The following is a 27,916-nucleotide window of genomic DNA, read 5'->3' as shown; positions in this document are numbered from 1 at the left end:
AATCTGCAAATGTTTTTCTAATTATTGTAACATCTAAACCTTTGATGTACATAATGGTGCTGTGGGACTCCACTGCTTATATCTGTCCAGTGTCCCATAATTTAATTCTGATCAACGTTCATACACTACCCTGGATTCCTATGGCTTTTGAAAATCAACTAATCGTAGTTACTGTAGGTATTTACATACATACTATACATTGTTGTTAGCAGATGCATTTGAGCAGTTAAATGTGCTCACACACGCTCAGAAGAATAAAATGAAACAATTGTATGTTCAAAGGTTTTATTACAAAAGGGCTCAGTTATAGCTGTGCTCTCCAGTCCTAGGTTCAAACATATTACAGTGGCGGACATTATGTTGCTACACACTAGCTGAGGATCTGACCAGAATAAGAGGCATGATAGAGAAACAGACATCATCAAAGTACAGGCTCAGTGACCACAGCCTGGCTACAGTATAGAAACTGGACACAGGCAGACCCCGATGCCCAGAGAGGACAGGCTATGCTCCCACTGCCAGCGGGGAGAAGCAGTGACAGAGATCCACTTTCTGTTGCACTGTGAGAAATAGTCTGGGATTAGGTAAACATTCTTCCCTAAAATAACTGTTACTGTAACAGTACGCAACTGTACTGTGATATGTTTGTAATGTAAATACAGTGTTTTTTTGTTTCTGCTTGGCAACATTGTAATGCATCGGTCATGCCAATAAAGCTCGTCGAATTTGAATTTGAAAATACAAAAGTACTCATCCGACTCAGTCCAAAAGCTTCACTGTCCTACATCTCCACCTCGCGGCGGGTAGACGCTACAGCACCAGAAATATTGTAATAGCCCAAGTATTCTGTTGCCATTTCTAATTTACAAGTGCTTTCTTGTAATACATTCTGTTAACAGATAAACCTTCAAAGTTCGCTGTATTATGTATATTTTGTTTTATTGACATTTTTTGTGAAACGTACCTTGAAACAATTTCACAGAGTGTGAGAGGAAAAGGGGGCGGGTGTGTTGAGATCTCGTCTGCTTTCTCGCGAGAAAAGGCTTGTTTTTGAAAATTGGCGGTTTAGAGGAAGGAAAAGAGGTAAGACATGCCGGAATTTAAATTTGTCTTTATTTTTTAAACGGATGTTAAATTCGAAAACTGGCAGTAGAGTAAAACACAGACATATAATAACTACAGCGAGCATCTTCTCGGTCTTCATCTTATCTTAGGTAAGGATAACCTAACTGTAGGTAAATGTTTATGCTCGTTAATAAATAATGTTCAGGAACTACGACCGCAACGTCGACAATCTAGTTACACAAATAGGTTCTCCACTTCAAAAGATTGTAATTTATAATCTGAACACTAAATGTTGATCGATTTTATTTCAAAACACGTTTGCTATATACTGCCTGTTTTACGCCATAAGATATGGTTTAATCGATATTAATAATACATTTAAATGGCTTTAAAGGTGGATTGTAACTTTCGAAGTAAACAAGTCTTATTATCGATTTTGTTTCTCTGTTTTGTGGTAGTAAATGAAGGTGTGGTGACATCTAGGAGAATTGTCAACAAAATAATGCCGATGACTAGTCTGGGTTACTAGTTAATTACATTATAGGCATATATATATATACACTTTTTGTTTTGTTACCTCTTCCCTATTCTAATTCTTCATTTTAATTTGGTCCTTTGTGAAACATTTCTCCTTCCCCCAGCAACACAAAGATGACGGAAATCAAGGATATTATTAAAGAGACGTATGAAAAGGCTCAGAAGGGTCACAACAACAAAGCCAAACTCGTAGCTGCTTTGAAGAGCAAATATAACGAGGTAATGATTTCATTTTTAACTGCTAATTTGTTTATTCTGTTAACTGCACATCATTTCCATTGCTAAAACCTGCAACGTCTGTAAATGACAGCAAGCTTATTATTCACTTGTCTTTTTTGTGAGATTCACTTTATTTCTGGTTTCAGTTAGATTTAGAAATGAAAAAAGCAGGTATATTTTGTATTCATTTTAGTATATTTCATTAAAACATATTTGTAACTAAAAAGTGGACATGACTATAGACATTGGATTTCACCTCCTGGTCTGGAAAGGCCCAGTCCAATAAATTTTATAGGTACCCATGAAATGAAGTTCTTATTCTTAGTTTAGCAGATGACATTAAATTTAGTAATTTAGAGATGTAAATTAAGAGAAACCTTTGATTTGTTCCTGCACTTAAGAAAGAGGTGACATAAATATGTTTCGCTGTGCAGCAATAAGGATGGAGATGTCGTAAATATCACCTGATCCTCTTACTGTTGTTCAAGCTTTGTTCATTTTCCATTTCAAAATGTTGAAAGCTTTTGTTTGTTTATAATGCAATATCTCACTAGATTTTATTTATATAGTTCATGTGTATACAAGAGTGGCACAGTGGTGCTGTGGTAAGCATTTAGTCATTTGGTTGGCTGGCTTTCTTTTTTAAAAATTGCCTATGTGGAGCTGTATCTTGTAAATATTTTGTAATACCCTTTTGTTTTGGATACAATTGCTAATGGTATAGTCTTAACTAAGAGATAATTGTAAAAATAACTATTGCAAACGATAATTCCTTTATGTAATCTACTTTTTTGTTTAGCTGGAAGACAAAACCATCTTCCATGAAGAGTTTGTTCATTATCTGAAGTACCCCATGATTGTTTATAAGCGAGAACCAGCTGTTGAGAATGTGATCGACTTTGTTGCAAAGTTTGCTACAAGTTTTGAAGAACCGGTGGAGAATGAGGAAGTGATGGAAGAGAGTGAGGAAGAAGAAAACCCTTTTCTGAATTACTTGTTTACCTTTTTGCTAAAGGTATGAATGTGTAGCTTTATAATAATAATAATAATAATAATAATAATAATTGTTTATAATTATATAGCACCTTTCTGGACACTCCACTCAAAGTGCTTTACAGGTAATGGGGACTCCCCTCCACCGCCACCAGTGTGCAGCCCCACCTGGATGATGCAACGATAGCCATAGTGCACCAAAGTGTGGGTTTTTACTTGAACTACTGCTTTTTGCTTAAACTGGTATATCAAATTATTTTGTTTTTTGTATAAATCTAGGTATTTCTGGAATATGCACACAAGCAAATTCTGAACCATAATATCCATGCTAATTCACCATGCTATGTTATTAAAAATGTGTTTTTGTGAGTGTTTTTGGCTTAATGAGATGCCTGAGTTAGATAAAAAGGTTGGTCAGCTGTCTTTACTTTGCTTTTTTTTTTCATTTTCGTAGTCCCACGATGCCAACAGCCATGCAGTTCGGTTCCGTGTTTGTCAGCTTATCAATAAGTTGTTGGGAAGCATGGCTGAAAATGCTCAAATTGATGAAGACCTCTTTGACCGTATTCATGAGTCTATGCTGATCAGAGTGAAAGACAAGTTTCCAAATGTCAGGATCCAAGCAGCTTTGGCCATGACTAGACTTCAAGAGCCACAGAATGAGAACTGCCCCACTATTAATGGTTGGTAATATCACTCATTTTATGATACGTGTATCTACATTTTGATTTAAAATTCCGTGAAGCACTTTCACTGCTAACTATTCATTTCATCTAGGAGGTAAAGGGAAATTCAAGGGCTATGTATGATACATGGCAGTTGTCAGTGGTACTTGACCAAGGCTTCTTATAGTTTGTCTTGATTTGTGGACAATCTGCATTAAAAACATTTTTTAATGCAGTCTTAAAAGTTATAGAAAAATTCCCCCATATAAATCTGTTTTTTATAAGCATTTTTTTTTTACTTAAAGGTAAACCAAAAATTATTAAGCCTAATATTTGTTGCTAGATAGTGTTTTTCATCAAGTGGTGCTTTTCATCAACAGGATATCAGTGTTACACAAGCGGGTCTAACATGCCCTCTAGTTGCCAGCTCTATACAAAAATGTTACAGAATTAAGTCAGTAGTATTCTTGGTGTAGACGCATATATGTCATGGAAAGCTTTAAACAGTTTTGTGCGTTAACATTTTTTTTTTCTGTTCCTTTTTTATTGAAGAGTAAATTTCAATGTGGCATGTTTCTACCAAATGCTTGCATAATCTTTGTTCTTCATTTCAAAGCCTATATGCTGTTGCTTGAGAATGACTCAAACCCAGAGGTGAGACGAGCTGCACTGTCTTGTATTGCTCCCTGTGCCAAGACACTTCCAAAAATTGTTAAACGCACTAGAGATGTGAAGGAAAGCGTTCGAAAACTGGCTTACCAGGTAAAATTTCTTGTAGGTTTTAAATTGCTTCAGATTCAGCAGTGTTGCACATAGCATTAACATTCTTGAAAAAATAATTTGTAATTTAAAGGAATTTTGAAGCAATTCTAATAATCTAGAGAATAAATGATTTTGGTTTGTTCTTGCAATACTAGTACATGACACACTTGTTCTTTTAGCATTTTTAAAATTGTATAAGTATACAAAATGTGATGATATACTGTATAAGTAAGTTAACCTGGAATATATTTTTTAGGTCCTGGCTGAAAAAGTCCATGTAAGGGCTTTGAGTATTGCACAGAGAGTCAAACTTCTGGAGCAAGGACTGAACGATAGATCAGGTGAATTACATCGCCATGTAGAATGGATTCATGCATAGGAAGTTTGGAAAAGGGTTTGATGACACTTTGCTTAGGATCTGTTCATTCTTCTAATGACTATGAGCTACTGGGTGTTATTTTCAGAGGCTGTAAGAGAAGTTGTTCAGAAGAAGCTCCTGCAGGCTTGGCTCCGGCTTTCTCAAGGAAATGTTCTGGAGCTGCTCTACAGGCTGGATGTGGAGAACTGTCCAGAAGCAGCGGTGGCAGCTCTGAATGCCATGTTTTCATTATCATCTGTTGATGACCTTCTAAAAGACTGCGAGAACTTGGATAGCAGGTCTTCAGAACTTCATTTTTACTTAGACATCTCAATAGATTATTTTTTTTGTTCAACTTGAATTTCACACACCTCTCCACAATTTTGTTTTCATAATGTATTTGCTTACAAGGATACAATTACAATAATATTCAATATGGTACCGTTTATAGTGCCACAGTTTTAATTTGTGAACTTATTTTGCGGGTAGCTGACTGACGGGAATCCTGGTCAGAGCATTAAATGGGCCAGTATTGCCAGACTAGGGCATTTTTGAGTCAGCAAAGGTATTTTTGGATTGTCAGGCTTCAGTGACCAGTGTATTATAGACCGTCATGGATCCCCACTCTAACCCATTGCACACATAGATGTATGAGGGGATATCTCTAACTTAGTCATAAACAATTTGATGCATGGTGTTTAAGTAGAACTGGCTAGCATTTGGTGCTCCCAATTTGAGAAGCATAGAAAGAAAAATATATTGTTTTTTCAAAAGGAGAATGTTTTTCTTCTATTATGAAAAAGAATTGGTAAACATTTCGTAACAGTACGTTTTTTAATGGAGGGGAAAAGATTTTTGTTTTAAAGTTAACCATTCCTGTAAAATTTTTCAAATTTTAAATGAACCTTAAAGCTCTTGTTAAAACTTGTCTAGAAAAAAATGCAACATTTAGTATTTATATCTGTGAAATTTGAATTTGGTTGAATGTTTATTGTTGTGGTTTTTTGGTCTGCCTTTTGAAAGTATATAATTCTCAAAGTTCCTGATCTGTTTTCATCTCTTATTATTTTTTAATAAGCCTGCCTAACTGCTTCCAACAGGAAACTTATATCTGTAGAAAACCTAACCTGTGAAAACACTCTGTACTGGAGGGCTCTCTGTGAGTATGTCAAGTCCAAGGGAGATGAGGGAGAACACGTGTTAGAGCAGCTACTACCTGAAGCAGCCATATATGCTCAGTACCTTTATGAGTAAGTATTATCTTTTAAATTCCTGTATTTACCAAAAGCCTTTATCCAACATATACCGAGTATCCGAAGTATTGCTTATCGCTATCTATCTGTATTTATTACTGCAAGCTGCTGCAAAGCATGTGTTGCAGATTTACAATAGCCATAACCACACATGCTGCTAACCCTGACTGTCACAGTAGACTTCCAGGTGATCATCCCTGGTAATGACATGTTAGTCATGTCTGGTCCATAAACTTTCAGTGCATGTGCTACAGAAAAAATGATTTTCCTGTTGACTTTATGAATGTGTAGCAGTTAGGGCTGGGCGATTATACCGAAAATTTACCGATGCCAACGTTAAGAATCTCTCACTGACCTAATTTTGCTTATGTCGGTATGTTTGGTAAAAGCTTTCTCCACTGTGCGCTTTCATGAGCAGTCCCCTTAAAAAAACTACAACACCCAGTCATCATATCCAGTCACATGCTTCTGCCTCATCCAGCCTTCAGTCTTCATTCGAAACACAGAGAAGCGTGCCGGGCGTGAGACAACACGAGCGCTTATGCTGAACCCCAGTCAGGCAGGGATGACTCAAGTACAAATGAAGACCAGCTGGTATCTAAAAAAGATGAATTGTCGATCGTTGGCTCATATTTTGGCTTCAGCAAACAGGATACTGAACAAAGAGAAGTCAGATGTAAACTCTGGGCGCAGAAACGGTTTTCCGACAAACGTAGCACGAGCAACTTGTTTCATCACTTGGAACAACCATGTCGTGGAATACAAAGAGTGCATGGCCAAGAAAAGAGAGAGGCTGACAAGCGCACTCATGGCCAAATTGATTCCGCCAAACAGCTGTCTCTAACACAAGCACTTACTCATGCCACTCAATATGCAAAAGATTCATTTATTGTGGTATTTAATTGAGGTCATATTGCCCAGCCCTAGTAGCAGCTACTGTATAAGTGGTTTGTTTTAAGGATAATTATATAGATAATTGCAATGTGTGATATAAAATATCAGTTAATATTAAATGTTAAAACAAATCTTTTAGAGTAGGAAATATTGTCATCCTTAAATTTAGAAACTTAACTTACAGTATGTACTGAAAGCTTTTTGTTAGATGAAAATTCATAAATGGAAAAAATAAATACCAATGGTATCCCATATAAAATTTTCTAACTCGTATATAACCACCCCCAGAATACCCCAAGTACAATCCATGCATTTGAATAGGACACCGTTCCAAAATATATCAAATATTGTTTTAGCTGCAAAGTAACTCATTAACTTATTAAACCTAAAGATAAGAGAAGATCACTTTATTAGCCATATACAGTTTCTTGCATTAGGAATTTGTATTTTCGCATACCCCAACTTGCAGGGATAGAGAGAGAAGCTTCGGGTCAGAGTGCAGGGCCCTTCACCCTTGGAGCAGCTGGGGTTAAGGGCCTTGCTGGGGGGCCCAACGGAGTAAGATTCCTCTGTCGGCCTCTCCATGAGACAGGGATAAAGAGAGAAGCTTGGGGTCAGAGTGCAGGGCCCTTCACCCTTGGAGCAGCTGGGTGAATTCCTCTGTTGGCCGCGGGATATGAACCGGCAACCTTCCAGCCACAGGCTCGGATGTAGGAATATATCCACGTCATGGCTATGTAAAGGACTATCATCATCATCTCTTTATTATCCCTATACAATTTCTTGCATTAGGAATTTGTCTTTTCACATACCCCAGCTTGCTTTCCACGAGACACACAGACAGGGAGAGAGCCTGGGGTCAGAGTGTAGGGTCAGCCATTGTACAGCGCCCCTGGAGCACTTGGGGTTAAGGGCCTTGCTCAGGGGCCCAAGGGAGTAGGATTCCTCTGCCGGCTGTGGGATTTGAACCGGCAACCATCCAGCCACAGGCGCTGATCCTTATCTACAGAGCCCCCGCTCCGTGGAACACTTTGTAGCTCTGATACATTTGTAAGGATATTAATGTTATCTGCATAGTCTGGTAGGCATTCAACCTTTTCAAGTAATTGCACCATTTATTGCACCATGTAAGAAGACAAAAATTGATTTTGCAGATATATAAAGAGCATCCCAGTGCTGGATGAAAAGCAAAAGTCAGATTTCAGTGAAGTAGAAAACCTGATGAAAAAAGAGTTTATTGCCCAACAACTTATTCATCTTGTGGGTTGCGTGGACACTGCTGAAGAAGGTGGAAGGTAAGACTGATCGTGTTTTACCAGATAATGTTTGCTTTAAAAAATAATGGCACTTTCATCAATGGCTAAGAAGGACATTTTGATTCTGGGTTAATGGGCAGTGTTAAGGATTATGAACATTTGGCCTCTTTAAGTACTGGTAACAAGCCATGCTAGGTTACTTTTTAAGTAACTTTGCTCTGTATTTTTTAGATTTGTGTTTTTTTTTATCCATTTGTTCCCTGGGCCATAACGCAATTTGGGTACATTTCCTGTGAAAATATGACATCTTCTTTGTGGACCGTGTTCACACTCCACTAGCAGACATTTAGAATTATGGAATTATGCTTATACTAAGTGTGAGTTGTGCCTTTTCTCAGACAATCTACTGGTGACATATTTGTTTGCCCAGTAATTGTCAATATCTGATCCTTGCAACCTGCATTCAGTGTTCGTTCTGTTATGTGTAAAGGCTCGTTTGCTTAATTGCCTTGTGAAGACACCAGTAATGGTTTTGTTAACTTTTGTGTTTTCTCATTGGTGTTGCAATTTTTTTTTTAATTCTAGAGAACAAATTGAGATAAATGTTTATTTTCTCATATTATAAATCCAACCTTTGTTTTATTTTATTGCATCAAGAGACAAAATCACATTTCAGTTGTAGGGATGATATAATCGGTCAGCAATGTCCACTTGAAGAAACAAATGTTTAATTCAAGAGTAATTGTTAATTTCCATTGACAGGAGGTGTTTGTAAGAAAGATGATGCATATTTTCATCACCTACTGTATATTCAGGCATGGGCTCAATATGCGGTAAATGTACTACAATACAGTAGTCTCTCAGTATTATCAAAATACCAAGTTCCTTTTTCTAAATTGAGAATTTCCTATTTCTTGGTATATTAATTCAGAACATTTAACTTTTTAAAAATGACTTTTTCTTACCATTTTATTATAAATGAAGTACAAGATAAATATCTTATAGTGAGATTTAGATAGATAGATACTTTATTGATCCCGTGAGGGAAATTGCAGTGCAACAGCAGCTTAATACAGACAACACAGCCACAGTGTAACAAATTATATAATAATAGTACAATACATACAATACAAGAGTTACTCACAGTCCGGACACACAAAGAACAGACTAGAACAGAACAGTACACAGAAAAATCATATCACACATATGAATATAAATATAGATGTAAATATAGATGTAAATGTATTGCACAGGTCCCTGGCATATATTGCACAAAAAACGGTTGTAAACGGGAAAAGAAAAAGAAAAAGAAAGAGAACAGATGTAGCAGTAGATGTGTTCAGTCCAGAAACAGGTCACTGTCAATGTTGCCTCTGCCCAGACGCAAGGTGGATGCGTTGTACAGTGTTATGGCAGAAGGCAAGAATGACCTCCTGTAGCGCTCTCTGTCGCACCGTGGATGAATCAGTCTATTGCTGAACGTGCTCTTCATTTCTGCAAGCCTGTCATAGAGGGGATGGGAGATGTTGTCCATGATGGCCTCTAGTTTGGACACCATTCTCCTCTCAGCCACTACCTCCAAGGGGTCCAGGTCAGACCCAATGACAGAGCTTGCTCTCCTGATGAGCTTGTTCAGCCTTTTAGAATCCACTGCTCTAATCCCAGAGCCCCAGCACACCACTGCGTAGAAAATGGCACTCGCTACCACCGACTGATAGAACATATGTAGCATCTTACTACACACATTGAAGGACCTGAGCCTCCTCAAGAAGTAAAGTCGGCTCTGTCCCTTCTTATAGATGGCCTCGATGTTCTTAGACCATTCCAGTCTATCGTCGATGTGCACTCCCAGGTACTTGTACGAGTCCACCATCTCCACGCCACTCCCATGGATGTAGACAGGAGTAGGTTTGACCTTTTTCCTCCTGTAATCTACCACCAGTTCCTTTGTCTTTGTTACATTCAGTTCCAAGTGGTTCACCCCACACCACTCCACAAAGCTGCTGACCAGTCCTCTGTACTCCTCCTCCTGCTCACCCTTGATACATCCCACAATTGCAAAGTCATCTGAGAACTTCTGCAGGTGGCATGACTTTGAGTTGTACTTAAAGTCCAAAGTATAGAGGGTGAAGAGGAATGGAGAAAGAAGTGTCCCTTGAGGTGCCCCTGTGTTACTTATTACCTGTTCAGACACACAGTTCTGAAGTCTCACAGACTGTGGCCTGCCTGTCAGGTTGTCAGTGATCCACGAGGTCATGGAGGCCATGGAGGCTCAAATTTACATCTGAGGTGTCAATTTCAGCTTCAGTATATGACGTTTAAATATTGACGTAAAAAATATCAGTCACCTCGAACATCTTTAAATTAACACCAGTACCAGAATTAAATAACACCAATGTAAATTAGGTATTGTACATGTACATCTTGTGGATTGTGGCTGTATGGTGCAAACTACAGAGAATGACTAGTCATTTGATGAATACTGATTCTTACTGACTACTGAAGATTCTTTCAGTATCTTCAGATTGCTTCGTATTGATTCCTGGTTATTTACTGGCAACATCATGTATTGAAACTTTAATATTTTATAAAGGAGTCAGATTGTAACAGTTATATTTTGTTCCTTTTTGAGGCAACAGTGTGCAGTAGAGAGTAAAGAGCATTCAATTAACACCTAGATTACATAAAAAAGCTCAGTCTGTCAGTGTACTGCAAAATTTTATTCCAGTGATTAGCTACAATGTGGGATTCTATGATAACATATGATTAGTAGTATAAACTAGGTATCATGTTTGTGGAGTCCAAAAAACCTTTAAACTGTAAAAAATCACATTTGGTATAAGCAATTTACAAAGGAACAAGTAATAGGTTTATTCCATGCTGAAAGAGAAGAAAGAAAACACAATGTTTTAGCAGCTACCCACCTGAACTACTTTAAGCTATTTTACTACAGATCCCTAAACTGCTAGCGTTTGCTGTACATAAAACAAAGAAAACACCAAGTGACAGATGCATGCAAGTAGTTGAGTGTCTACTAATCTGTCGGTTACCACTATTTGAAAATTGTGTGATTAGAGCTACATAAAAGTAGTTCTTAATTTTCTGTTTAAAATAAAACAAAAAAACATGATTAACATGAGTGACTATTTAGAGAAGTGTGACGATTTGGTTGCATTATACATTTAAGTGCTGCTTTTGCATTTCAAAAGACCTTTCTGTTCTACCCATGTTTTAGATATTACTTAAATATATTCCTTTAAATTATCATCTTCGTATATTCTTTTATAGATTGTGTTTGTTGGTTTGTTTTATCCATTTGTTCCCTGGGCCAAAACGCAGAAAGAAAACACAAGGCTTCGGCCGAGGAGCCTTCTTTGGCTTGCACCTGAAGAAGGCTCCACGGCCGAAACGTTGTTTTCTTTCTTCTCTTTCAGCATGGAATAAACCTGTTACTTGTTCCTTTGCAGCCCACGCATGCTGACGTAGTTACCCACTTGAACTATTTCTGCTATGATGCATGTTTCCACACCTTTTTGGAAAATGTGGCTGCATGGTAGCTGTTGCGCCAAATATTATAAGTATAAAGAAAAAGAAAGTTATTACTCTGGAACAAAAGTTGATGATGCAATATAAGAGAAAGGACCGAACGCGATATCATTCGTGCTACTGGGCTTACTTGTGCATATTGGTCAACTTTCTTATGAAAAATGTTTTCTCGCCCTCCTGCTATCAACTATCATTTTATAGCATAAAAAGCATGTACTTGTATTTTTGATCATGCCCAACCCTGCCTACATTAACAATTGCCAAGTCTGCCAAGTGATAATTAGGTAAGACTGAATTTAGATATACTATTAACAATTTGAAGGTGTACTACTCAACTTTGTAACTGAGGAATGTCTTACCAAGTTAACCTTTTGAAAAAACGTTTTATTTTAATAAACTACAAGGAAGTATTGGAGCTATTGAAACGGGTATGTATCCTCAGATACAGTTTACAGTTTCTTATTTGAACTTAAGTGCTAGAAAAGCCCATTTTTATAGTACTTTGCCCTGTTTGTATTGTAGGAAGCGTGTTCTGGCTGTACTCCAGGAGATGCTTGTGCTGCCAAATACCCCAAACTCTCTTGTATCACTTCTTGTTGAGAGGCTGGTAACTGTGCTCAAAGATGATGACAAAAGAATACAAGTAGTAAGTTAACTAATTTGTAATTTTACTTTGAGAAATTAGTGTAATTAAACAATGATTTGTACTTTAATTGTTTTTATTGAGAGTAATGACAATTACAAGTTTAATATCTTTATCATTCATTAAGAAACTTAACTTTTGACCTTCATTAAATAACTTGTCTGTTACAAACAGAAAACATTTTTTATATTCTCCATAATACACGCACAAAAAAGAAAAAATGACCCTTTTAAAATTTAAATCAAAGAAAGCTCTTGTGTCCCATCAAATGATTATGATTTAGAATCTAGGCTTTTAAACGTAAACGTATATCCAAGTTGCCCTTGTGTTAAAAAAGTTTAATTTTTTCAAAAGTAATTAAAAAACCTCATTAAATGTACTTATCAAGCAAAGTTGGTGTATGAATTTCAAGAAGATAAGTTTTGAAAGTCATATGAATACTGTGTTGAATTATAAAAAATATGGAAATAAATTGTTCCAGCTTCAGTTTTTGTGGTTGTTCTTGGAAGTTGAGGCATAAACAATTACCATAATTTTGCTTTTGTTTTTAAAGTGTGTCAAGATGGCAACCTATTGTTTGCAAGATTTTTATAATTTATGTCATCTTATTGGTGAAAATTAGTATAACCTTTCTGAATTTAAAATGTATTTGAATTAATAGATTGCTGAGATCATCTCTGATGTACGTGAGCCCATTGTAGCTGTCGGTGAACCTACTTGTGAAAATGAGGCCAGAAAGAGACAAATCAAGGTAAGAGTAACTTTTGTTGTATTAAACTGAGGAACAAAGTAGGAAGGAGGGGTCATTAAGGGTTGCTAAAAAAACCATTTTATTCAGAGTAATATAGTTAAGCATTAAATAATTGTATTTTGTTGAGTCTTTTTAATACACAGCTTGAAATGTGTTTTTGCACTAGACAGGAATGTTGAAAAAATATGATGCTAGCAAGAATGAATCTTTTTTACATGCTTTTAGACATCTAGGCAAGCCATGCTATGAAACGTAAATCTCTGGAACATTAAAAGATCTGGCTGCATTTGTCAGACCAGTAATGTACAAAAAGTAAAGGAGAATTACCTCTTATTAGTAAATGATTGAGGGGTGTTGCATATGCAATAATTCATTCATGTTACTCAGAGCTGATCCTGGATATTATCATATCAATAAATTGTTCAGTTTAGAACACACAGACTCTAGAGATGTGCCCACTGTCATTAACGTCAAGCGAAAAGTATCTTCCCTAATTGCCCCTGATCCTGGAGGACATGAAATCCATGCAACACATTGCTGGATCACTAATTAATATTTCCATGTCCATCATACCTTCCCCGAAAGAAAATGAGAGCTATGGAAAGGTTTAGTCAGGCGATTTCAGGAGTGTATTGATCACTTCGACCGGTATTAATGCACTGTAAACTGCCAATAAAGAAAGTACAGTAGACTCACATTTTCAGTCTCACAGTTTCTTCCGGTAAGATGTCAGATTATTGAACTGTACATCTATCACTGATTAACACTGAAGTTTTTTTCACATTGCTTCTGCTTATGTTATTTAATTTTGTTGTTCTTGTTGCTGCTCCTGTTCTGTGTTTATTTTTGATATTTCCTTAATGTCTTTTTTTATTGAATCATACATGCAAATAAGCATTTCATTGCACTTGTGCATATGACAAATGAACTGAACATTTTACACAGTAGTTAGGTTCCTGACATAGCATGCATACCCAAAATTGAGAATAATCAGAACACCCCTCCTTAGACCATCCTATTGCCCTCCCTTAAACAAGTTAAGTCAATTGTAAGTGTATTAGAATATATGTAGTTTAAAGAACTATGAAAACAGTAATAGAGTAAATATAGTACTGTACACACCATAGATCAAATAAAAATGTTATAATAAAATGCAGGGAACACTCCATCATCTCCTACTAATGATAGTGATGATGTATATGAAAGGAGTGTACAGCTGATGACAGGTGAAAAACTGATCTCCAACATTCCACTTCTTAACATATGCAAAATCTCGGTTTTTAACTTTAAATTAGACACTTGCCTTTTCCCTTCCTACTTGTTTTCTGTTTCCGAGCTGTGTTGCGAGTGATGCGACATGAGAAATACAGCACTGGCATGCTATGAGCTCTGTAACTAGTTCTCAAAGCGTAGCTGGGGTGCGTGCCCTGCCAGATTTGAAATTGCGAAATCTCGCACATTATTGTTTTTTTTAATTTTTTTTCTTATTTTTACTTTTACATTTTTTTGCATTATTTCTGTTTGGAGTATAGTTTTTATCAGTCTTCTGTAGTGACCAGTGTAATCAAGAACCTGGTTTGCTGTTGTATATTTTGAGTCAGTGACTCAAAGTTGCTCCTATTTTTGTCCTCTATTTTTGAAACCCTTTCAGCAGTTTTATCTTTTGTCTTCCCCAGTGCTGGTTATAAGGTTATTTTTTAAAACCTTTCCTTGTTTCTTTTGGGAAATTGTTAATCTTTACATTAGGGCTATGTTCAGACCTTCCTTTAAATTATTTTTTAAAGTTTCAATTTAATATTTAGTTTTAATAAACTATAATCGTGTATGAGGTACGCCCTCAGAAGTTAGCTGTTTGATTAATGAGTTGATGAGGATAATTATCTAATCATTAAACCACAAATCTGAAATGGAAGAACATTACAAAACATTACAACAGGGACATCTGGTCAGGGTATTGAGATTGTAGATCTTCAGTCCAATGAAAGTGAGGAATATTATGTGGGAGAAACTTTAAAAGGTTTTTAAAACGATAGGAAACACTAAAGTGCCAGTCTTAACATTGTTTTTTTTTCTTTTTCTTATTTTAACAAGCTTGCTGAAATCAAAGTAAAAATAATGGAAGCCAAAGACACCCTGGAAGAATGTATTGCAGATCAAGACTTCAATCGTGCTTCTGAGCTCAAAGATAAAATTGCAGAGTTGGAAAATCTTAGGACACAGTTGATTAAAGACCCAGAAGAGCCAATGATAAAAGAAGTCCGTGTGGAGAAGGTAAATCTCAGTCTATGTGGATTTCTTTTTAAAATGGAAAATTTGGTGCGGAGGCTCTCTTGCTTTGTACTTGTTACTTGCTTTCTTACTATGAGTTGCCTTAAACTATGAAAGCTTAATTTATGCCAATTAATCTACGAAGTTATGATTAATGTAAAGTTAAAGTATTCCAAAATATTTTTAAATGCTTTGCTTATGCTGTATTTTAGCCACTCACAAAAGCTTCCACGAATGAAAGGGTATAATCTTTGAATGATGGGGTTATTGCTTTAAATCTGAGTTGGTGCTGGAATTCATTAATTGTTGTTTTTTCTATCAATCGGCAACCGGCTTAATTTCCTTATTAAACAAGAGTTGAGGACTATAGTTTAAATTTGTATCACCCCTCTGCACTTGGCTGACAGCTTATGAGAGACAAAGCCAATGCTTTCATATCGTTTCTGCAGTTTCCCTCACGGGATCCATAAAGTATCTATATTAGTATTTGCAAACCTGCGAATATCAGAATAATCAGTCTTCTTACAGTAAGTGAACATCCAAGCACACAGTGTTATTTGCTTAGTGCTTTTATTTGACTCAGCTATTGTGGCATTATATGTATGGCATGGCTTACACATTGCAGACAACAAGCTAATGTATACGTTTTGGCATTTTCAAAACTGCATGAAATACTTTTATGTGAACAATGTAATTCGTTTATCAAAGAATTTAACCAATTTTTTAGCATCAAACTTAATTGTAGCTGAAGATGAAAGAACAAGTGTGCTTATATTGAATAGATGCATTATGGTATGTTTAAGTTACCTAGACAGTTGAATAATGCATTTATGTATTGTGATTTGCTCCACTTTTTTTTTGTATGAAATGTAGTGGCTGTTGTCTTGGGTCACTTAAGCAGATTTTCCCGACAGAAGCAACTGTGCTATGCCTCGTCTGCACTCAGGTGCAGAAGCTTCTCATCAGTCAGTTCCTGCTGATGTGGAACATTATCATAACATGGTGCCTCCACCACTGCGTTTAACATTTGAAAAACCTTCAAATATTGAAAAACCTTGGGGTTATATTCGATTCTGGCTTAACATTCGACCCACATGTGCAGCATACTGTCAAAACATATTTTTTTCACCTTAGAAATATCGCAAGACTACGCCCTATGCTATCATTAACTGTGGCTGAAAAGCTGATCAACACATTTGTATTCTCTTGAATTGACTACTGTTATGCTCTACTCGCTGGGGTATCTAAATATACTCTGAACAAACTGCAGTATGTCCAAAATTCAGCAGCCAGAATCCTTACCTGGTCTAGTGCAAGTGTTGACATTACTCCTGTCCTGGAGTCCTTGCACTGGCTTCCGGTCAAATTCCGTGTAGACTTTAAAATCCTCATGCTCACCTATAAGGCTCTGCATGGCTTGGCACCTCAGTACCTGTCTGAACTATTATCGCTCTACTCCCCACCTCGCAACCTTCACTCTTCTAATTCTGCTCTCCTTACTGTCCCCCAAGCCCGTTTACATTGTATATGTGACAGAGCCTTCTCCTGTTATGCCCCCAAGCTTTGGAACTCTTTGCCCAAGGATATCAGAGAGTCACCTTCTCTAAACTCCTTCAAATCCAGACTCAAAACCCTCTTCTTCAGAAAAGCCTTTACTTAACTGGTTCCATTCTTCACCCCTTTGCTCTTCTTAGTACCACCATCCACGGTCTCCACTATATAATGTAATTGTGTCTTATCCTGTGTATTCTCCTTATTTATTGTTGTAGTCTTCTTATTTATTGTTATTGTCATCCAGTAAAGCGTTTTGAGAAGCCACCTTTAAAGGCGCTATATAAAATAAAGTTTGTTATTATTATTATTTTTATTATTATTATTATAACATTTGGAATCCACTGGGCGATGGACTGTTAGGCTTGTGCTAGATGTAATGTTCAGTGTTTTTCTTGTCTGACCATAAAACCTTCTGCTACATATCTGCAATATATTGTAAGAGAGAAATTTTATGTAAAGAATTTCTTGCTGCTTATCCAGATGTATGAACAATAACTGCTATCTTAACCAGAGAATTTTGCAGAGCTTTCAAAATCACTTTTGGCTTTACAGTCGCACCCCTTAATAGTTTTCTGCTTGCTCACCTGTGTAGATTTAGTCTTAACCATGGAAGACTGGAGAGCTTATCCAAGTATTTGATGTCCTCATTTTGGTATTACCAAAGTCAACCTTGTGAAGTTCGTCTGAACACAGAATACAAGCGTAAACAAGGATGATGTAGATTTGTACTGTGGGAGTACTGTATATAACTAGGAGATTCTTGGATTAACTACTAACAACCAAATAGACTAGATTGGCTGAATGATAACCTTTCCTATGTTCTTAATTGCATATTCATTTCACAATATCTTGAACCACTTTTTCTGAGCATGTATGTTTCTATTCATGTTGGATTTGTTACACTTTCTTTATATTTATATTTGCTTTTCCTCCTATGCCTTTGTCTTTCTCTAGTGAAGGCCATTTATAATTGTTAGATTCTTTTTTTTCTGAACAGTTAATGATTTCTGGTTGGAAATTCCCAAGTGTGGGGCTGTCTGTAGAAAACCATGAAAGCTCTGTAAGTGAACACTCATCTTTTATCACCAGAAAGGTAAAAAGCAAACCATGTGTTTATTAAGACAAATATCAATAAATACACCTGTACCAAATTGAGTAATATTAGTTTGAAATAAAGAAAGGGGAATATGTCTTTAACTGGTACAAACATTTGTTGTTTCCAAGCTAGAGTCCCAAACTCTTATTTAAAATTAAGGATATTTAATTTTACGCATCTGTTATACTGTCCATGTACTGTGTGAATCAGACACCCAGTATTTTGTGAGTGGCTAAAAAGGGAAAGACACAGCAATGATTGATTCTTAATATATGTTTTTCCCATATATATTGCATTTATGTATTTTGTTTCGGTCTTAAGAATGATCCAGAGACTTTGCTGAAGTGCCTTACAATGTGTGCAGAGGTCCTGAAGCAGATGTCAAATGACAAAGGAATTGGTCCCACCATGAGTGGTCTACTGGAATCATTGGTATGTTTTGGGCATTGTAAGAAAATTACAGATTTCTGTACAGAATTTTAAACTAGCAGTATTGTATGGGAAATACTGTGTATACTTATTTTGAAATAAAAATACAGTGAACTAAAATTGCAAATGGGTTTTAAACTGATGTTAAATACTCTTTTCCTTTAACATGAAAGGTCTTTAACATGAAAAGAAATGTATCTTGACTGTTAAGTAATTTTGATTTTTTTTCTTAGATTCTCCCAGGCATTGCTAATACACATCCAGCAGTACGTAATATGGCTGTTGTATGCCTGGGTACCTGTGCACTTCACAGCAAGGATTTAGCAAACAGACATCTCCTACTACTGTTACAGGTACTCATGAAGGGAAAGGTTTTCTGTATATCTGCTTGTGAGGGGGAAAATGTTAAATTATGTGCAAGCAAATGGTTTCTTTCTAAAACTATAATGCTGAAAAATCTGTTCTGTAATGAAATACAGTATATATTTATATACCCTTTTTACTTGTTTTATTTTAAATCCCAAATATTACTATATGCACTTTTATACTGGACAAGAAATCTGAATGAATTGAAAATAAATCTTTAAAAAGCTCATAAAACGTCTTATGCCATGTTATTTTATGAGAATTATTCCACATATTCTTAAGGTATTTGTAATTAAAGGTTAACATGATTCCAGTGATGTTATCAACACAAGTTTGTAGTTTTTATCATTTGTGACTGTGCTTATTATTGGCCTTTTTTCCTTCAGATTGCTCAACTTGATGATCCTAAGATCAGGATAAGTGCTCTTAAAGCTGTGATTGACCAGCTCCTGTTGAATGGCATGGACGTTCTAAAAGGAAAGCCCTCAAGTCCTCAAAGTGACAATTCTGGCACAGAAAATGGGAATTCCAGTGAAGATCACGACAGTAGAGAAACAGCTAAGGAGGCTGAAGAAGAAAATACTGTTAATAACATTCTTTCATTACTTTCTGGATTTCTTGATAGTGAGGTATACATTCTTCTTAAATCTTACACACTAATATAGATAATATACTGTACACAGTGTTTTAATTGGTCTTTAACCTACAGTTAATCAGAATTTCCTAATAGTTTTCCACTTATTTGCAGTATTGGTTCATTTTGATTGCTATTAGGTTTTAAAATAACATAAGGAGTTGCTTAAATAATGCTTCTTGTTTTGAAGATGTTTTTTTATTTATTATTTTTCAAGATCCCAGAGCTCAGAACTGAAACTGCTGAAGGTTTGGCTAAGCTGATGTTTTGTGGAAGACTCAGCAGTTCAAAGCTGCTTTCTCGCCTTGTGTTGATGTGGTACAATCCTGTGACTGAAGATGACACCCGGCTTCGGCACTGCCTTGGGGTGTTCTTTCCTCTGTATGCTTATGCAAGCAGGTATGGAAAATGGAATACATACAGTTTGCCATAGAGCTCTGGTGCTAAATATAACACATGTGAAAAGTACATTTTCCATCTATAAACAGACTATGTTTAAAACTATGTAACGTAGTTTTAGAAGATGCTTTCTGGGTTAAAAATAAAAAAGAAAATGATTAGATTCTAAATTCTGTTTTCCATTACGGTTATATTAAATAATATGACTGATTGGTAGATACAGTAGAGTCTCAAGATTCACATGGGTTTGGTGCAGAGAACCATTACAAATATCCAAATTCGCATATAGCCAAGTCCATTCCTTGGAATGTTAAATTTAGAGATGTCGAGACTTCATTGTCTTACTGTTGTTCCTTATTGTATAATTTGTCTTATTTTTATATTCAATAGGTCAAATCAAGAATGCTTTGAGGAAAGTTTTCTCCCAACCATACAGACTTTGTTGAATGCACCTGCTTCTTCACCTTTAGCTGAAGTGGATATCGCAAATGTAGCAGAGTTGTTTGTTGACCTGACAAGACTCAGTGGATTAAATCATCACAACAAGAAAACAGTTTATCAAGTATGTCTTAAACTGTATTGCTTTGACTGAATTCATATTTTTATGAAAGAAGATTGTATTTTAAAATTGCCGAACCTAAAAAAGAAATTTAGGTGGAATAATTAGAGTAGTAAAGTTACTCATTAAAATGTTCTGTGTATTTATACAGTATTTTGGTTTACAGTGTAGATCAAGTGCAAGTAGAAAATAATAGGCTGGGTGAGGGACAATATTGCAATTGGAAACTGTTAAGAGTCTACATACTGTAGATCAGTTCCCCTTTAGTGATAAATTGGGTGGATGTACAGCAATGTTTATCAATTCGGTTCTGGTGCTTTTAAAATGGAAAGTGCCTTTTTGTTTCTGGATCATAACTGAACATAAATACAAAAGTTACATATTCCCTATTTATAATAGTGCAGCTGCCTCTAACTGCTCCTCTGCTATGTGAAATCCACAGACAAATGAAGGTTGATTGCTTTGTAAAAAGCATCATGTAAATGCAGAAAATAATCATTAACATATAATCAAATAAACATTTACCAAAAGCAGTTGTTAAAAAACAGACAAGTGCTTTAAAATGGGTTTATTTTTTGTTTATTGGTATTTTTCCAGCCATATTGTAAAAGAGAAATATAATTTATTTTTAGTCAGCATAAGTGGTTGATAAATCTCACAAATTAAGGCAAGGAGTCATGACATTTTTGGAAATTTTAAATCTTTTTATAAAATGTAAACATGAGTTCTAACATTTTTAGTATCACCTTTTCAGTGTTGGACAGTCGATATTAACTTTTCTCCTCTAAATCTGGCTAATCTCAGTTTTTGGAAACTAGCATCAGTGTTTATTTGAATATGCCATTGAACAGAAACTTCTGGATTATTTTGTTGAATTAAAATGTTCGTTGGAGTCTGAAAATATAACAAGATAAATGCTATCTTATAAAAGCCTTTATCAAAAATGTTTTTAAAACTCAGGTTTCAAAACATAATTGGGTTGCTCAGTGTTTTTATGTTTTTTCTCAAAGGGACTTACAGTTCATGACTGTTTAGCAGTTCGACTGTGTAATGAGATTTTAAAGGACCCAAGAGCCCCAGAAATCAGGCTGTATGCAAAGTGTTTGAGTTTACTAGAGCTTGATAATGAAGACCTGGAGTCCATCAAGGACTTGATGCTGCTTTTGGAAGAAGTCCTGCAGGTAAGAACTAGACATATCATAATAAGGAAATATTACCATATTGAATTTAATTTTTGGACTTTCCAATACATTTTAACATGAGATGCATGCATTCCAGATGCTTGGTTCTTGCAAATTCTGTAGTGTGTTACAGCAGAAAGAAAGCAATGAAGAGGTGTTATATAATGCTACCAGAGAGGAGAGTAAAAACACATGAAAGGTTACAAGGCTGTTTTGCTGATGGTAGCTAGTATGTAATTGATCCAAGGTTCTGGGGAGTGTTGGTACCAACGGTTCTGAAGTGCAGGAACCCATCCAGTCTTGTTTCTGGAAAGAAGTCAAGGTGTCGTTTTAGCAATATAGTTTGGTATCTAGCTCCACACTCCCACATCACTTTGGTTAAAGAAGTGCCTTCTGTTTCAGTCCTGGAAAAGACCTTCACCTTTTGACTCTGATTTAATCAACATTTTTTTAGCTTGTGTAATATTTTCTAGTTATGCAAACAGAATTTTGTTTCAGTAATGGCTTGCAAGAACGTTTGAGCCACACATTGTGATCCGTTTCAAACAGACCTTTTGCTTTACCAAGTTCATTGTGGCAAGATTTAGTGATGCCATTCTCTCTTAGTGATTCTTAATCATGACATATTTTATGTCAGTTTTCTAAATGAGACCTTCTTTTAAAATTGCTTTCAACTCTTAAAACTTGTATTTATAATTGGTATATGAACCCTGTGCTAATGAGTGACTTTCAGGACTGCCCTCATTCAGATTTGTGAGCTGAAATAGAACAAATTGGACTTCGGCAGAAGGCAATACCCAGATTCACTGTGAGAGCTATCTGGCAGTATATATATCTGTCTATTCATCATCAGTTGATCACCTTTTAAACTGTTTACAGAAAAATAAGGGAGCAAATAATACATAAAGTTCATTGTGCTGAGTTGCTGGAAATATACTTCAACTAGAGTATTTTTAAAAGCACCAATTAACCCTGGTGATTATGGGATCAAGTGGAACAAAAGCTAGCAGACCCAGGGAACCAATGTAGAACCAATGCTTTCATGTATTGGTACATATAGTTTTTGTTTGAATCACTGTTTTACAGATGTGTGGGTGATGGTTGGGTTGCAGTTTTTGTAGAAGCATCCCTGTTCAGAACTTTAAAAAAATATTCTCTAGTGTCTGAAATTAGTGTTGAAATTTTCTTTGTTTTTATTTCTAGGAGGTGAAGGATAAAGTATGTATAAAGGCAATTGAAAAGGTTATCTATCAGCTAAAACGAGAGACTAAGAGTAAGACTTCAGCTACTTCTAACCAGGATGCTGAGATTTCCACAATTCAAGGTGCAACAGAAAATGCAGAAGGTAATATTTGTGATATTTATAGAGATTCTTTTTAGGAAATTGCAAATATTTTTGCCAATAGCTTTTTGTTTGCATTTGTTTGGTTTGTCACTAACTTGTGACTAAACAGCTGTGAAGCGAATGGTAATGTGATAAGTTACTGTTTATTGTTATTTTAGTGGGCATTAACAGAATCTTACATTGACTTGCAGCAATAAACTCTTTAATATTAATATAAGGCTAAAGGAGGTAGAAATATTTTACTTTTTGCTCCATTCTTTTGATTTTTAAGTTTTGTGATTGTTTTGCATTAAGGATGCTTCAGAAAGCTTTGGCCCATATGTGCTCTTATACCCTGTTTCCTGTACATGGACATTAACATGAGCCAGCCCCTTTTCTTTGACCGTCCTTTGTTGCCATTTAATTTTGGAAGATATCAAATTTAAATTAAGTCCTTGAATTTACATAGCATCTTTCATCCCAAAACACTCACCAATAAAATGTATTCACTACTTACAGGGGAAATATAGGGTGTAGACTAGAATTGTGCTTGGTGTGTAATCTAAATCGAACACTGGAGTTAACACCCCAATTCTTTCAAAAGTGCCTCCTTCCAATTCCTTCAAAAGAAGTCCTTCAGGATAAAATAGTTGGAATCATGGACTGGATGTCCTAGGACCTCTAGACCTTGCATGAGAGTAATGAAGGCTAGCACCTTCTACAGGAGTATCCACAGTCATACTGGGGCATTGGCTTAGACATTTGATCAAGTGAAATCTAACCCCTGTGAAACTTACATGAAGACTTAAAATTTTGAAGACAATGACAAAGCACAATTGGTTTGTATATGGATTTTAAGAATGTAACCGACCTGTATAGTGCCAAACCATTTTTCCAGCATTAATGGCTATTGGAAACCAACACCCAGCCCTAATACCGAAAATCTTACAAGCACGTTTTTCTGCTGTGGTATTACTTAACGGCATATATATGCTAGTGTTTAGCTTTTTAACTATTTGGACAACTACATGGCAAATTTAAATGTATGTTTTCTCACAATGAGGTGGTTTTGTTGGACCTGCAACAAAATGAGGTTGGATTTCTTGTCATTTAGCAATTTTTGGTCAAGGATGTCAAACGTAGTACGTGCTCTAATTGCTAAATCAGTAAAATGATATTGCTTTTTTAAGCCTGGACAGACATATCTACAATTTTCCTGCAATTAAATCAATTATTAATCTTGAGTTTCGGTTGAACTATTAATTGGATCTATTTTTTCATACCTTGAGTTTGAATTAAAATCCATATAGAAAGTGTTTTTTTTTTTATAATACTTGATACTGTTCATTAAATCTATTCATATTTAAGTTGCCATTTTCTAGAAAACATTACTGTAGGTCTCCAGGTAGTTCATTGTACATTTTTTATTTTTAAAATGTTTCAGTTTTTATTATTACATTGTATACAATTAAAAAAAAAAATTACACTATTTTCACCATAGGTGGTGAGAATGAGGGAGAGCAGCTGAAGAGTGCCAAAAAGGCTAAAAGAGGTAAGCTTTTTAGCTTCTATAAAACAAAATGCATCCGCACACCTTAATTGTACTTTATGTATTTTCTCTTGTTGGTTCTCTTGAGATTGTCTAATTTTACATGACCATTTTTGTGTTTTGTGTTCGTCATGGCCTGACAAGGGGCTGACTGAATATGCAGGAACAGGTTGCAGGAGGTGTATAGACATCTGGATATCCTTATTAAGGAGTATAGTGAAGTGACTGAAAAACATGGTAATACTTGGTTTTTCATTCCACAGAGGGCTCTTAAATAGTCCATTTGTAACTTATTTGCTGCTATTATTTATTTGTAGAACATTATAATATGTTACTGTAACAAAATTATTTGGATCTGTTAAGCCATGCACATTCTAAAGGTAGTGAAATCAGTTATTTTTTCTTGATTGTAGAAATACAGTAAAGCGCCTTTGAGAAGCTTGTCTAAATTCCTAGGTTTTTTTTCATTGGTTTGGCACCTACTGGGGTATCAGGGGACAGTTTGTAAATAGTCATTTGTATATGTGATGTAGCTTGTGTTTGGGGAGTTCCATAGGGGTCTGTGCTGGGTCCTTTTAGAGTTTACATATTGCTTCTTGGACTTATCATTATGAAGCACTTGCATTTCACTGCTATGCTGATGATTTAGATTTGTCTGCAGACCAGATATTGATACAACTGCAGTTTCTATCTATCTGATTTTTAGATGGAACTGAACATAAAGCTAAACTGTGACAGGTCTGAATATATATTCATAGGCCTCCAAACATCAGCTTCACAAAGTTGCTAACATTAGTGTTGCTGACAGGACTGAAATCAGACCTTTGATAGATGTTAGAAGCCTTAGTTTTACTGTTCAGTGTCATCATTTCATTAGGTTTGGTACAGTATGTCTTTCTCCTTAACAATGCTCATTAAGACCCTTACTATGTTGATGCTGAAATATCGATGCATGTATTGATTTAATCAAGAATAATCTATTGTAATACTTTAGTTCTTGGGCTCCACACTGGTGTTACGACCCCAAGTGTCTAGGGGTAAAGGGGTGTAACATTTAGGATAACTTGTTGGAAGCAGGTGGGTTCTGGTGAGGGACTAGGAAGCGTGATAACAAGGGTTGGTGCAAAAAGTGATAATTTTAAGGTGAATAAGTGACAGGTACAAAATAAGACACAATAACACACAGGGGTAGGGAACTAGAGTGGTGCCAAAGAAAAGAAAATAACAAACAAAATGGAGCTTGCTAAGAAAGTGAGGGAAAGCTGACATAACTACAAAAGAAAACCTGAAACACTTGGTCTTCGGCGTCTTCAACACCCTAGCTAACCTCCACTGACTATCCAAAACCATACAAGACAAACGGCACTCAACCGTACTAAACTAGTGTGACTAATAAAAGAATCAACTACATGTGTGCAAAATGAACCTAATAACCTGAACTAATGTGAACTGTGTGAAATACACACAAGTTCACACAAATACACAAGTGAACTACAAATACAAACGAGAGTAGACAAGTAACAGGGTACAAAAGAACACAGAGGTTGATACAATAACAAGTTTGGGCAAGTTAATGGCAAAATAAGGATAACACAAACAATCGAAAGTACCAAGAGACAAACAGAAACCAAAAGAACAAAGCCGAAGCTATACAAAACCACACGCACAAAGCAAAACAACAAACCAACAAAGCCAAAGCAAAACCAGAAGCAAAGCGAAAAGCGAAGCCAAGCGGGACTGAAGTCACACATAAGGCCTCTCCCTTCTGAAAACCTCCATGTTATATACTGAATAAGATGCACTCTGATTGGCTGAGAAGCTGATTGATGATGATGTCATACGGAAATGCGTGTTATGGTGGGCCAATGGGGGAGGGAGAACAATCAAGGTCAGAAGTTTGGAACAATACAACAACACACACAGACCACACAGTGGGACGTAACACCCCCACCCATAAAAACAAACATCTAATGTTTGGACAAAGCAAAAACAAAACCATTCAAACAATAGGCTATACATGACCCCCAGCCAGGTCATTAAATTAGATTTTCTTTTGATTGTTTATCCTGTACTGTTGAACAGTGCTTGCTTTGAGGTGAACACGTGATATTATAATTGTTATTATTATCACCACCATGGCAAACTGTCTCTTTTTAAAAGTTTTATGTTACTGTTGGTTTTGGAAAAAACATGACTGAACTTTAAAGCTTGTTATTCACATCTAGTTTGATAAAAGTGCTGTTGTGCTTTAAAGTTATATTTTTCTTGATGCTCCTTTTCATTTTTGGTAACTGTAATTCTGGAACTCCAGGACAGAAAAAGGTTTCCACAACGGGTACGTCCTCAAGAAGAACACGCAAGGCAAATGAAGCTTCTGATGAAAGGTAATGCATTTGATTTTTTTAAATAGCTTTCACTTACATTCATTTTAACTAAGGTTAACCTCATAAAAAGGTATTCTAATATTTCATTACAAATTCATGCATTTTTGGTGAAAGATTAAGGTATGAAAAAAATATTACTTTAAATAATGCCTTCATGGCAAAACCTTTTTTTTGTACAACTTTGTACAACAATTGTTGATGTATTATCGCAGAAGCTGTTGGTTGTTGGTATTTATAGAAGTAAAGAACATTTGTTCCTTTTATAATTGTATTTTAGTAAACATAAATCATACCACATATGTTTTGGTAAGTTACTACACAATTTACTGAAGACATTTGCTATTTTACACAACACTGGTATTCCCTAGTGATTATATTTTAATTCATTTTACATTTATATAAAGTGCTCTTAATACAAAATTAAAAGATTCAGTAGTAAGATTTCTTACAACTGTAAGAAACATGCGTACTAGTGAATTTTAATTTGCTTCCTGTTTACTTTTAGACTTAATTTTTCCTTTGAATCCTCAAAAGTAAGCCTTGTAAAAATGACCTGGTTCACTTAACCTTTGAACAACTTAAAATCTATTTTTTTATCTTTAATCTCAATATTTCATTTTTTGTTAACTTGTATTGTACTCTTCGTCTGCTTGTACTGAATTTCACTCTATTATATTTCTTCGCAATAAACTATTCCTAGCTTAATTAGATCACTCTTTACTTAACTGTACAACTCAATTATGAAATTGACTCTACTTAGTACAGATAATGTAAATTGCTTTGGTTAAAGTATCAGCTAAATAAAAGTAGATGTATTCAAAGATAAAAACATTTGCAAAGCTATGATTCTGTTAATTACACTTTAAAATGAATGAAAATCATGATGTATTTCTGTTTCTTCAGTGATGGAGAAGAGTTGGCTGGAGTTCATGAAGTAGTTACCAGGCCCTCCAGAAGAGCAAAGGCATTAGCATTGGAAAAAACAAAGAAGGATCTTACTGCTCTGATGAATAGAGAAGCAAATGGAGTTTAACAGTCCAGATAATCAATATATTTTTCAGTCTGCATTTTTTCTCATTACATGTCTTTTAACACAGCTTTTAAAGGATTAAAAAATAAAGTTGATTTAACCAGTGAAGTGAACTGAATTTATTTAGAATATAGACAAATCTGAGTAAATGTACAACAGGAACATCCCACTTTGGATTTTAATCCATAATTCTCATGGTGT

General features: G+C 35.6%; 1 protein-coding gene across 4 annotated transcripts; it reads left to right on the top strand.

Moving 5' to 3' along the window:
• Nucleotides 1-846: 846 nt before the first annotated feature.
• ncapg (non-SMC condensin I complex, subunit G) lies at nt 847-27,823 on the top strand. 4 transcript variants are annotated; one of them, XM_088636660.1, is made up of 23 exons: nt 847-1,083; nt 1,707-1,821; nt 2,621-2,836; nt 3,269-3,497; nt 4,096-4,241; nt 4,498-4,582; nt 4,706-4,898; nt 5,700-5,849; nt 7,901-8,041; nt 12,071-12,194; nt 12,853-12,942; nt 15,034-15,213; nt 17,762-17,857; nt 18,182-18,292; nt 18,523-18,642; nt 19,042-19,284; nt 19,507-19,688; nt 20,079-20,250; nt 21,258-21,428; nt 22,632-22,773; nt 24,254-24,304; nt 26,613-26,685; nt 27,589-27,823. In XM_088636660.1, the coding sequence occupies exons 2-23, from the start codon at nt 1,717-1,719 to the stop codon at nt 27,716-27,718; spliced, it is 3,150 nt and encodes a 1,049-aa protein (XP_088492786.1). In that variant the 5' UTR covers nt 847-1,083; nt 1,707-1,716; the 3' UTR covers nt 27,719-27,823. The 4 variants fall into 4 exon arrangements, with proteins under 4 accessions (XP_088492786.1, XP_088492797.1, XP_088492774.1 ...); XM_088636671.1 differs by having other exon boundaries at nt 1,076-1,214; nt 17,762-17,824; XM_088636648.1 differs by having other exon boundaries at nt 1,076-1,214.
• The last annotated feature ends 93 nt before the right edge of the window (nt 27,824-27,916 follow it).

This window comes from Lepisosteus platostomus, chromosome 1 (genome assembly GCF_059453375.1).
Source record: "Lepisosteus platostomus isolate fLepPlt1 chromosome 1, fLepPlt1.hap1, whole genome shotgun sequence".
Taxonomy (NCBI): Eukaryota; Metazoa; Chordata; class Actinopteri; order Semionotiformes; family Lepisosteidae; genus Lepisosteus; species Lepisosteus platostomus.
The sequence above is the reverse complement of the archived record's forward strand: the minus strand, read 5'-3'. Positions and strand labels throughout refer to the sequence as shown.